Source organism: Heterocephalus glaber, unplaced genomic scaffold, assembly GCF_053883595.1.
Source record: "Heterocephalus glaber isolate CG9 unplaced genomic scaffold, H.glaber_assembly_v1.0 deba00001497, whole genome shotgun sequence".
NCBI classification, from domain to species: domain Eukaryota; kingdom Metazoa; phylum Chordata; class Mammalia; order Rodentia; family Bathyergidae; genus Heterocephalus; species Heterocephalus glaber.
The window spans coordinates 5,288,776-5,301,764 of record NW_028258320.1 but is presented as its reverse complement, the minus strand read 5'-3'; the positions used below and the strand labels follow the sequence as shown (position 1 = coordinate 5,301,764).

At 44.8% G+C, this 12,989-nt stretch overlaps 1 protein-coding gene across 4 annotated transcripts in view; it reads right to left on the bottom strand.

Annotated features, from left to right (window-relative positions):
• Positions 1-1,123: 1,123 nt before the first annotated feature.
• Positions 1,124-12,989, bottom strand: part of Ubr2 (ubiquitin protein ligase E3 component n-recognin 2) — a 94,299-nt gene continuing 82,433 nt past the window's right edge. For all 4 annotated transcript variants that reach the window (XM_004846569.3, XM_004846568.4, XM_021259802.2 and 1 more), the window contains 9 exons: positions 12,023-12,158; positions 11,197-11,287; positions 10,071-10,201; positions 8,589-8,697; positions 5,717-5,773; positions 3,826-3,903; positions 2,809-2,979; positions 2,332-2,433; positions 1,124-1,384 (listed from right to left, as the gene is read on the bottom strand). In XM_004846569.3, coding sequence (XP_004846626.1) covers positions 1,243-1,384; positions 2,332-2,433; positions 2,809-2,979; positions 3,826-3,903; positions 5,717-5,773; positions 8,589-8,697; positions 10,071-10,201; positions 11,197-11,287; positions 12,023-12,158 — 1,017 coding nt within the window. In that variant the 3' untranslated portion in view covers positions 1,124-1,242. The remainder of the gene's footprint in view (positions 1,385-2,331; positions 2,434-2,808; positions 2,980-3,825; positions 3,904-5,716; positions 5,774-8,588; positions 8,698-10,070; positions 10,202-11,196; positions 11,288-12,022; positions 12,159-12,989) is intronic.

Here is a 12,989-nt window from a genome sequence, read left to right as displayed (position 1 = left end):
TTTCTTCCTGTTGGATGTCCTATTAGCTTTGTGAGCCAGTCCAAAGCAAAGGGTTACTTTAATTAAGGCCATCCTTTTAAGAGGGGGCTTGTCACACGTGATCTTGCAGAGTCGCGACTGGCTCCTGGAAACGAGGTGGAGCAGGCAGAGCTGAGCGGAACAAGGTGGAAGAGAGATTCGATGGAAGCTGAGCCAGAGGGTCACCTGCATTGGTGAAAGCACTCACAAGCCTCCCGCTGTGCATTTGACTCAGTCCCACCGAGAGGCGCAGGATTCCTGCCGCCACCTGGCGTGTGCACTCAGGCCCTGGACCACACACATGCAGTGGAAGTGGCTGTGCGACATGTCAGGGTCCGAAGCTCTTTTACCAAGTGGCTATCACCCTAGGAGGACACCTCTTAGTAAGAACAGTAACGGTTAACAAGGTCAGGAAGTCTGGTACAGCCTGTCCCCATGTCCTAAGTGATCCCGAGGCACAAAGCCCTTCCTCTGCTCCCGGAAATGCTGGCAGGGTGGTACCTGCGGCGCTGAGTTCTCACTGTCTCATTTTTGCTAGTGCCTGACCCTAGATGCACACACTCTCAGTCTAGCCTTGGGGAGAACAGAGAAATATTACTACCTGAAAAATAGGAGAGTCTTTAAGTTTTCAGAAAGCCCTTTAAGTGAGTTCTCTCAAAGGCGAAAGTCCTGCCCAAAATAGAAGAACACAAAAGCCCTGAACTCAGTCTTCTAGTGCTGTGCAAAGGCAGGGGGTGCCCCAGGAAAGCACGGCTGCCTCCAGGCTCTTCCCGCACAGGCGCTCCCCGCCTCAGAAACTCTGTTCTCAGAGGTGGACTCTGGGCAGCAGGGGACACCCACCTGGTCCCCAGGCTAGGTCATGGAGAGCAGCCAGGAAGTGTGGCCCTGGCGGATCGCAGACACTGCTCCTGCCTCCCCTGGCTCAGTGCCAGCCTGTGGGCTCCAGGGACCCAGGGTCACAGCCCAGGGAGGCAGGTCCGGGGGGGGATCCTCAGACCTGACTCGTGACATATGAGGGACTCAGCAACGGTGTGAGAAAATCTGCGGTGGGAGAGGATTTTCATCAGTCCCTGGAGCCCGAAACTACAAAAATAAAACTGGGAAGGAAAATTTAAATAAAGAATTTATTTCAAAATTCAGCAAAACTACTTTCCACCCACTTTCTTCCTCTAAAAGCCAACCAGGTTACAAAACTCCAAGTTCATATTTTTGGCGGTGAAGCGATTATAGATGCTGCCAGTCAATGCCAACCAGCGTCTGGTTCGCCTCCTGTGCGTGCCCGATCTCCTCTGTGATGCTGTGCTGGTGCCAGAGCTTCTGGATCTTCTTAAATCGGTCTCTGCACAAATGCAAAGGGTTTCCCCGCCTGAAAGGAAGACACATGTCACTCAGGCTCGTCCTGCTCACTCTCCTGGGCCCTGGAGGCTTTTTAGGCCCTCTACAGTTTTTGCCCGGCAGTCGAGAGCAGCTGGCAGCAGGAAGGACATGGGGAGGAGAAAGCGCCTGGGTGGCACCTCCCTGAGAGAAGCAGGGGCCTGGGCGACAGGCTCAAACACACTTCCGCCCACAGTATGGGGACAGGAGAGGGTTCGAGGAGAAGGACGAGAGGGAGCCACGGCTTCAGCCCCAAGTTTCAGCGTGGCTCCAGGTGAGCACTCTGGGTTTAATTACGCCGAGCCAGCCCTGAGTTCCCATTTGGAGGGCACTGTCCTCTCACAGCGATGAAGGACCCTCTCCTCAGAGCTGGGTGGAGTGACAGCACTGTCACCAGGTAGCAGGTGGCCTAAAGGCACAACTTGCACCCAGGGGCCAGAAGCAGCTCCTCTGCTTAGCCTGCCTGGCCTTCAGGCTTTAGGTGTAGGGAAAAACTTTCACCCACTTTGGGCAGAGGGAGGGTCTAACAGAAGAGCTTTAATCCTGCCTGTTGACTGCTAGCATTTCTCTTATGATGTAGGCCAGCTAATGGTAGAAGCCGCTATGTGCAAAGGCTGTTACATCTTGTTTTGTCTGCTCAAAATCTTCATCCCCCAGGTCTTTATGTAATCATGAGACAAACACACCTCTTAGCAACTGAGATTTGTTCTTTTCTGTCACTTGGAGGGCCCTGGGGCTCCCCTGTAACTGGTGTGAGAATGGGCTGCCCGTCCTGGTCTGAGCCAGGATGTGAGGGACACCTCAGGCTGCTCTGTGCAGAGCTACACGGAGTCAGGTGGCCCCACCTCCTTCCTATGGCACTGCAAGGCAGACGGCAGCACCACAGGGAAGACAGCTGCCTCCCTGGAACCAGCCTGCATGCCGACAGGATGGCCTTACCTGAGTCCCTGGTCGGTCTCCCCATAGTCGTCAAGGTAAGGAGGAGAATAAAAACAGCCTTTGGTTTTGCCGGCTAAAAATAGCACCTGACATTCGCGTACTCTGCAGAGATCATCATACAATGTATGTCAGTAACCAAGGATCTGGGGCACCCAGCGGGGTCTTATAACCACCTCCCCACCCAGGGGGAGGCCAACAGCATTGACAGCGGAGACACTTAAACAGCCTGCCCATCTGGCCTGGTTCTCCAAGGAACTATGGTGACAACACTGTCATTAGTAATGATCACACTACAATTCCATGGAGACATGCCTTGGAATGGAATGGAGGGCACAAATAACAGAATTAAATAGGTACTGATATTTTAACCACTATTTAACTTTTTTTAATTTTGAGGGAATCTCACTAAATTGCTAAGTTACCCAGGCTGGGCTTGAACCTGGGGTGCAGAGTTCTCTGCCCCCAGAGGGCCCTCACCTCAGGAAGATGCCGGCACCCGAGCCACAGGAGTAGGTGTGCGCAGTGCAGGCACCGACATCCTCCCCTTCGAGCTCCGTCTGGCAGCAGTAGCTCTGTGAGCACAGCAGCGTTCCGCACACAAGGCACAGCGTTGGGGCTCTGCTCTTATCACCCCCTGATTTGGGGCACCTTCAAAGGACCAAAAGCAAACATAGAACCACAAATCGAAAAGCAATCACCACACTGAGGAGCAGCTGAAGAGCTGGCGGTGGAGAAGCCACCCTGGGAAACAATGTGGCCATGTCATGTACAGCCAGAGACACACGGACCCTACAGCTACCCTACAACAGGGAACAGACAGAAAACCAGACTGGAAACGCTCAGGGAGTCACAGCTGGAGAAAACATAAATAAACCTTTAGTAGGAGAAAAAGATACATCAATCATGCCTGTGTCACTGAAAGAAACACCACAGTGGTAAAAAGCAACACCACACAGACGGGTCTAGAAATGATGCGCAGTGAGATGAGGCTGCGGCGTAAGCACAGCACAGCACAGCACAGCGCAGCACAGCGCCTGTCACGGGCCGGCAAGACAGTCATATATGGTGCCTGGGAACATGAGGCTGTGTGGGTAACACGGGGATGTGCCCTCAGGACAGGGGCCACTGCAGGGGACAGAGCAGGCAGCAGCAGAGACAAGAAGCCTGGGGCTTCAACTGCTCAGGTCATGCTTAGTTCTTACTTGACTGTATTTCTTCTTTCTCTATGACACATATTTGATAACCTATATAAATTACTAAGGGCGCTTGCTACCTTAAAGTGCTGCTATTACTCAGGCAGACTCTTGTGAGTCAGACTTGCCCCCTATATCCCTTACCCTGCATCTTACTCTTGACATGTGGCCAGGGAGCGATGCTTTACAGATGGGTCACAGCAAGTACTGCTGATGGCAAGATCTTCTTACCCAAACAAACAAAGAACCACCACCAAATGCCTCTTTCTCTGTAGAAATGTATTTCTAGCATAAAACTTACGAGAAATTGGATGCTTGATTAATGAGGCTGCTGTAATCCTCTGGAAGGTCTATTAATTTGTTAGATTCTCGCGGATAGCTTGAAGAGAGGTAAAAATATAAAGACTCAGTTAATATGAGGTCATCTTATAATGACAGGGTAAAACTTAGCTTAGTCCAAACAAACACAAGACTGAATCTCTATGAGCATGTGCTATGCTAGTGGTGTAAGAGTAAGAAATCAAAGATGTATTCACAATGCTACAGAGTCTTAGGGTTCACATTTTTACTCACAGAGCTCAGACAAAACGATCAGGACAGCAGCCATGGTACTCAGTATCTGCCCCATTTAGGCAAGAATTTGGTAGAAGGAGGAGGGGGAGGGCAGAAGAAGCTATGCATTCTTGGCTTGTACCTAAACACCTAGGAATGGCGTGAAGCCAGCCACAGAAGCCAGGACAGAGAGGACGGAAGGGTATGCTTATTAGGAGTAGTCTTAAGGTGACATGAATCAGACAACAGAAGGCAACAGCACTTTCTTTCAATTAGAGATAGTAAGCCATGTTGATTCTGTGACTTGAATTAACTCAGAAAAACTTAGATCCAAACCCGATCAGTGTCCGAGGGCTGATGTCACTTCCACCTGTGTGTGCCGACCCCATGGGGGCCTCGGTGTGTCCTCTCACTACTTCACCTACTGCAAAGATAAGGCGGGGCTTCCCTGAGGGATGAGCACTCAGGCAGTAGTTCTTCACCCTACTAGAACCCCAGGGGGAGCTCTGGGGATGCATACACACTAGGATGTTACCTTTTGAGAAATCAGACCTGGTAGAGTGGCTTCAGTATTCTTAAATATTCCCAAGGTTATTCTGATGCATACCTTAAGTTGAGAACTACGTGGAACCACATTATACTGGTGATATTCAACCATTTTTGACTTATGAAGATTGAAATTTTGTATAGTTCATCCTAATAAAATTGGATACTATCATCCCGGATATGTAAAAGCAAACAAATAGAGCAGACAATTCTCTAGTCTTTGGATTTTTAGGGATGATGTATTTTTGCAGAACCAAGGAGGTATTAATGGATGAAACACATCTGGTATCCCCCAGAGGAGCACACTTTACTGTACTATCAGAATAGAACTAATGTAAAAAGGAAGGAAAAAAAAATAAAAAAATGACTGGCCATGATTTGATAGCTACGAAAGGTTAATGACAAGCACATGGAATCTCACTATACTTTATTCTTTATATTTTTGCACAGTTTGAAAATTTCCTTAATAAAAGACAAAAAAAACCAGAGCTAAGAAGACTAGAAGAGGTCCTACACTGTGTGTGTGTGGGACTGAGCACTGAAACCAGGGGCTCACACATGCTAGGCAAGTGTTCTACCACTGAGTTACACCCCCAAGCTCTTTTTCCTTTCTTTTATTTTGAGGAAGAGCCTCACTATGTAGCTGGCCTTGAACTCCTGGGCGATCTACTTGCCTCAGCATCCAAGTGCTGGGGTTACAGGTGTGTGCCACCACACCCAGGCTAATTTTTTTTTTGAGACTGAGGCTTGCTGAGTTCCCCAGAGTGGCCTCAAATTTGTGTTTCTCCTGCTTCAGCCTTCTGAGTGTTTGAGATTACAGGTGTGAGCCACTGAAACTGACTAGGCCCTACCTGTTCTAAAGCAAGTATTCCAAAATATAATAATCTGTTTCCTCTTTCACCAAGAGTATTGTAGCCTAGTTATGCCCTCCGTTCTGATTTTATAAACTCTCACTGTTAGTCTCAGAAGGAGTATGAAGGCATGATTCCCTTCCTCTGGGAATCACTGAAGTCTTGGGAAATCAGTTTTGAGCAAATAGCACTTCCAACCCTAACACCTGCCCCCAATCAAGAATTCGATCACCTTTAACTTACCTTACTGCATCTCTTTCTCCTTCTAGATATTGCTTAACTTCATTGTTACGACACCAACTTTAATACAGAGAGGAAAAAAAAATAGAACACTGTTATTTTTAAAGGGCTAGAACTAGAATGGTTTGTTCTCTATAGCTGAAAAAAGGAAAACAACCTTCTTAATATATTTATCTCGTTGAAAGAAGCCTGGAAAAATACCATATTTTGCCTGCAACTTTTTAAAATTGGAAGACGACTTTCGAAAAGCAAGAATGCTTAACAGTAAACTTTGAAGCTACATACTTTATTGTCCTGCTAATTTGAATGCATTGGACAAATCAGTATAAATCAATGACAAGTTTATACTATCTACAGCCAGAAGACATCTTGTTTTTGGTGGTTCTGAGGACTGAACTCAGGGCCTTGTGTGTGATATGCAAGTGCTCTGCCACTAAGCTATGCCCCCAGCTAAACTTTCTTTTCCCCCTTGCTACTGAAGACTGAACTCAGGGGCTTGCATATAGGCTAGGCAAGCACTCTACTACCAACCTATATCCTCATCCCTTTCCATAATTTATCTTGAGTCAAGGTCTTGATTGACCAGGTTGGCCTTGCAATCCCCCCGCCTCAGCCTCCCAAATAGCTGGGATTACAGGTGTGCCATCATTGTGCCTGGCTAAATGTAAGGTGTACCATTTTTAAGTGTACTAGCTCTGAGGCACTCAGCACATTCACACTGCTGTACACCTACCACCATCCATCTGCACAATGTTTTCATCTTTCCCAAATGAAACACTACTCATTAAACAGCCCATGCCACCCCCTGGGCTCCTGGAAACAGCAATCACCTTCTGTCTCGCTGATGTGACTACTTTAGGTACCTCATTAAAATGGGACCATACAGTATCTGTCTTCTTGTGACTGGCTTATTTCACTTTGCACAATGTCCTCAAGTTTCGTCTGTGTTATGGGCTATGCCAGAGCTTTCCTCCTTGTTAAGGGTGAGCAATATTCCAGTGTGTACACCCACCACATTTTGTTCTCCACCTATCTGCTGACAAACACCCGGGCTGTTTCCACTTGCTGGCTATGGTGGATAAGCTGCTACAAACATGGCTGGGTTAGTATTTATTTGAGAGGGCTTTTCACTCTCTTGCAATGTACACTACCAGTGGAACTGCTGGGTGACACATCATTCCAAGCTTAGCTTTCTGAGGAATTGATATTGTGCTTCCACAGGGCATGTACTTTTCTATTCTCACCAGCAATGCATCGGGACGCCAATTTCTCCACACCCTTGCCAACACTGTTTTTCTTAAAAACAAAACAAAACAAAACAAAACACCCTCCCCAAAACAAAAAGCCAAAATATGGAAGGAACTAATGTTGGCATAGTATAGGACACCTACACACCCATGTTTATGAGGCACAGCTGACAACAGCCAAGATATGGAACCAGCCTAAGTGCCCATCAGCAGATGAATGGAGAAAGAAAATGTGGTACATACAAAGTACAGTATTATTCAGCCATAAAGATTGAAATTTTGGTATTCGCAGGAAAATGGATAGATCTGGAGATCATCATGTTGAATAAAATAAGCTAGACTCAGAAAGACAAAACTGCATGTTCTCCCTAATATGTGGAATCTAAAAAAGATTATTAGACAAGAGGAAGGAAGAAGGGGAGGAAGCGGTGTAAGGGAGGGTAATGGGAGACATACATGATCCAAATAGATTATAAGCACTCAAACTCAATATTCTGTAAAATTACCTGACATTAATAATAAAAGGAAAAATTATATTTTACTAGACTTCAGAAAAGCACCTCCCCCAAAAAACAAACCATAGCTATGCCTGCTGTGCATAAAGCAGTAGCTATGTTTCTACCACGGCCAGTGACACTGAGCGTCTGTCCCTGTTCTCTCTGGCCGTCTGTTTATCTTTGAAGAAATGCCTACTTAAATTCTTTGCCTTTTTTTTTTTCTGTTGAGGCAGGTTCTCTCTTTGTAGTTCAGGATGGTCCTGAACTCACTACATAGTCCAGGCTGGCCTCAAACTCGAGGCAATCCTCCAGCCTCAGCCTCCCTCCCGAGTGCTGAGATTATAGGCGTGTGCTATCATGGGTGGCTTCTTTGCCCATTTTTTAATTGGGCTGTTCTGCGTTTTTGCTGTTCATTTGTAGGAGTCTCCTGTATCAGATGATTTGCAAACACTGTCTCACTTCTGCGGCCAGAACAGCCATGCATTTTAATCCAGTCACTGGCTCGACACAATTGATAGTTTAATTTCTCAAGACTTCAATTTCTCAAAAAGAAATTGAGGACACTGGACTAGATCATCTGTCAGCCTTAAAAATCTATGGAACAGAGTCCTTAACAAGTAACTTCAATCAACATTTCTGCCACTACTCCCTTTATGCAAATCTGCTTACTAGCTTGGCAAAAATCTTATCCAAAAGCCAAATCCTTAGCTAAAAACCCTAATTCTCTTTTTTTTTTTTTTTTTGCTTAAATTCTTTTATTAGTACATTTTAGGTATACAATACATTTACATTTATCATTGGGTGCTTGTACCTGTACATGATGTATCTTGGTTCTTATTTTAAAATTCCCCATTCCCTGTGCTCCCTTCACCCCCCCCACCCCTCCCTATTTACAAAAACTTAGTTTCCATTTTTGCCTTTTCTCATAATTTTTCCTTTCCCCTTCCCTTCCCATTTCCCCTCCCCCTTTGGACCTTTTTTTCCTATTTCAAATTATCAATTATTCAAAAAAGCCTAATTCTTGTAGTTGTAATTCTAACAGATTATTTGAGAATTTTGCCATGTATGTGAAAAACTAAAGTTGGTTTCACATAGTTACTCAATATCCTGTAGAAAGTGCATGATCATTACCTTTCAATCAGCGAATTCATTATCTCACTATTTTCTTGAAAAAGGCAAATGAGGTTGGTTGGTAGGGAAAGATAGTTACATAAATGTTCAAAATGGCTTGCTCCTGAAACTGCAAATGGAAAAGAAAAGAGTAATGCACGTAACAACCAAAAGCACATCCCGTATGGGTGTAAGCAACAGCAGAGTTAAAATAAAACAAAAAGCTATGACAAAAGGTTCAGAGTTGCTAGGTGTGCAACTTGTAGGAAATTGACAGAATGGAGCCAGGTGACTCCTACCCCAAACTGGGCACAATCTTCTAATGTCTCAGAGCTTGACCATGTGCAAAATGGGGCAGATGCAGAATCTGCTTCACAAGGTTATTGTGAACATGAAATGACAAAAATAATGCGTGGGTGCTCTGGGGAAGTTTACAGCTGGACAGAAGTAGAAGACGGTTTCTTTATAAGAGATGTACTTTCACATGACTCTTGAGCATCTCTGTAAGTATTTTGGAAGCCTAAACTACCTTTTATGGTGTCTGGGCAATGAACACAGGGAGGCTGGTCAAGTGTTTAGGGGGCAGCATTACACAGGGGTGCCCTCGGATCAGTGCCAGGCCCGGTTGGAAAGCAGAGGTACAGTTAAGGTGGCCTGTACACCGCTTTCATAAAACCAGTCAAAAGAGAGCATGGGGAATAAATGAAACAAAAAAATTCATTCTCACATTAAAATAGAATTTATGTGCGTTTTGGTATTCTACACTTTAATGTCATGTTTCAAATTAAAAGTTACTCACAAGGGTCAGTTTTCACTCTTTAAAATCTGAAACACAGTTTATGAACAAAATACAATTGACCATCTTAACATCTGAAAGCAAAACCAAAGATTTTTTTTTTTTTGGTACTGGGGATTGAACTTGGGACCTTGAGCTTTCGAGGCAGGTGGCGGAACCACTGAGCTAAATCCCCAGCTCGAACCAAAGATTTTTATGGGAGGAGTGCTTTGCAAATGCAATGGCAATAACAAAACAATTGTTTTGCTTTGTAAATTAAAATAGTTTAGTAGTACATTTACTGAGATTCAATAAAACACAGGGCCAGACATAATATGCCACAGTCAATTAACTCTGCTCTAAACTTTTAGTTTTCTTTTTCTCTTTTTTTTTTGGTACTGGAGATTGAACTCGGGACCTTGTGCTTGCGAGGCAGGTAGCGGAACCACTGAGCTAAATCCCTGGCCCTAGTTTTCATTTCTGCAAGTCAACTTTATTCTAAACTTCTGGAATGAAAAGCGTACGGATGTTTTTACATTTTTTTTTTTGGTACTGGGGATTGAACTTGGGTCCTTGCGTTTGCGAGGCAGGAAATTTTTTTTTTTTTTTCTTTTTTTTTGGTACCGGGGATCAATCTCGGGTCCTTGGGCTTGCAAGGCAGGTGGTGGAACCACTAAGTTAAATCCCCGGTCCTTGTTTTTACATTTTGAAAGAAGATGAGAAGGTACCTTGAATGTCAGATGGGGCCGGAACTCCATTTAGGTAATGAAAAAACAAAGCCGAGCACTTCAGGAAAGGCATGATGCCAGCTCTGACACTCCTCCACAGGTGCCAGCCAGAGGGGATTTCTTTCAAGGCACTGGAAGCCAGGAAACAATTATTAGGAAACCAGTAGGAAAAGATCATTCTAAAGATAGTGCGCAAACAGAGACGACCGCTGTGTGGAGGTGAGGTGTGGAAGGTGTGGGCTGACAGGTTGGGGGAGCCTACACGATCACAGGTGGCAGGTGTGAGTAATGACACAGCTCCAGTGCTGCTATTACAGAAGTGATACAGCCACAGAAAGAAAATCTAGCAAATGAAAAGCCATCAACTATTCCAGCATCTCACGCCAGCAGATATTATACTGATAAACTATTTTCATACTAATTGTCTTACCTAGTTGTAAGTGCAATACGTAAAATTTAAAATTAACATGCTTCCTGGAACACTATCTGCCATAATTTTAAACACATGTTTATTTTTGAACACATCATTTGTAATTCTTTTCAAACTATTTATATTAGGCAATTCTTGCCTAATATAAATAATATCAGAATGTGTAACTTTATATGCCTATAGGTTTTCCTATATGTTCATTATTTCCTTAGCATATATTCTAAAAAATGGGATAATTTAGTCAAAGAACAAACATATATAATAGGTTCTTCACATACACTCTCAAAAACCTGAGTGAAACTGCCGTACTCAAGCCCCACGACTCCAACAATATGTGACGTTCTAGTGATTTCACTCCTACTGCTCCTGGGTATTATCTTACAGATATACTGTACCAACTCAGCTGGCATTTTAGAATTCCTAATGAGGCAACCTATGTTTTAGGGAAGCAGCTTTCCAAAGTACATCTATCCCCTAGTCCACGCCAGAGTCAGGCAGGAAGCCTGGCAGTCACTACCTTTCCCTAAGAGGTTTCCAACTGTGCCAAGTACATCAAGGTCTTGCAGGTCAATTCTCTTTTTTTTCTAAACATGCTGACAGGCAGCAGCTTCCCCTCAGTAACAAATGAACTCCTTCTGTACGCTGCCCCTCACTAATGTCCAGGGAAAGCGAGTCACGGAAGGGTTATGGTCTCACCTTCCTGTACACTGATGAAGTATTTTATACAAAGTAAGCGTTGCTAACTCTTCTTCACCTGTGAGGTTTTCTTGATCCATGCCATTCTCTTCTGAAAGACAAGGAAACACCGTACACCATAATTTCCCTATGTTGTTGAAAGAGTCAATGACCACACCAGTTCTGCACGACACGAGACAGCCCTACAAGCTACACAGAACTTTAATCCTGCAAGTGTGAGTGCATGCTGATCCCCATCAGACCAAAGTGCCAGCAGGCGCATCATGAGTGAACCAGCTCACAGTGTCTCAAAATGTCAGAAGCAGAAGTATGAATGCAAAATATATCTTAACAATGCGCTCATGGGGACATCAACAGATGTGTAAATTCAAACACAATTCTAAAGGCTTTAACTACTGTGCTATTCAAATATTAATGAACTCAGGAAATAACAGTAAAAACACTGACATTGTTAGGGGATTTTAACAGGAGAAATTTGTTACAAAACTTTTTCATGAGATTTAACAGAAAAAGAAGTTAGCCTAATTATATTATTTTCAAATGCCTTTTCCTAACATCTTTCTTCTCTCCTTCCCTTCCTCTCTGAGACAGTCTCACAATCTCCCACCTCAGTTGGGATTATAGGTGACTATCACTATGCCTGACTAATATTTTTTCCCCTCTTCTTGTCTTTATTTATTTTGAGGGTTTATTAGTACCTGTTTGCACTACACCCTGATTACATTCCTTGTGGGGAGCTGGTGTATGCACATAACCTAGCTCATACTTTTTGGCCGAGCAGATCCAAGGACTTCCTTCAAGACTCGGAGGGAAGGGCAGCAGTTACCTGTGCACGATGTCAGGAGGATCTGCACGATGTGCGCCATGGTGACCAGGTGGAAGATGTGAAGGTCTCCAGTGCCAAGGCTGATCCCTGAAAAGTCCTGACACTGCAGGGCGGGGAAAGCGAGCACCAAGCTCACCTAGACACCAACACGGGACATCAGACAGATGGTGAAACACAGTCCCACTGTCCCACTGCAGCCCTTCGGAGCTCAGGGCCCCTTTAAGACATCTTTGTTCTTAGGGTGCGCACATCAGAACATCTACAGAACTGGCTTAATCCAATGACTCAAGAGATCTGGGGTCTCAATGCATGGGACCACTTCATTTATCCAGGGGGTCCTCCACATATAGCTTACTGTTAGTAATAAGAACACTTGAAATCTTTCCAGGGAGTGAGCAATGGAAAAAGGACGGGTTTTTGTTATCAACGAAAAAAGATCTTGATATAAACCCCAGCTTTTTTCTATGAGCTTCTAGACAAATTAACATCACTAGGCCTCAGTTTCCCTGTTGGTAAATCAGAGAAAATACACAGGTGTTCTGACTACTTTGGTAGCAGGGCTACAAGGACAACTGTGGGTGGGCGTGAGAGCAAGCAGGGGACAGTAAGAGTCTCTGCTAGCTTCTTGGTACTAGTACGGGGGTGGGTGGTTGAGGTCATACCAATGGGAGCAACGACAGCTAACATTTATTAGGAATACATTGCTCTAAGTTCTTCACATAGATTAACCCATTGCACTGTCAAACAACTGAATGAGGCAAGAAGTAACTAATTGAAAGGAACAGAAGCTGGGGTCCAGAGATGAAGGGGACAGAGCTTGAGGCTGACCTTTGTGGCAGTGCATTCTGTAGCCTGTGCAAGAGGAGTCAGAGGAGGTGGGGCTGAAATTCATCACCAGTGGCACAGCTAGCCTGCCACTGCACACCTGCGCAGTAGATACCCCCTCACTAAATCCTCAAAAGGACTT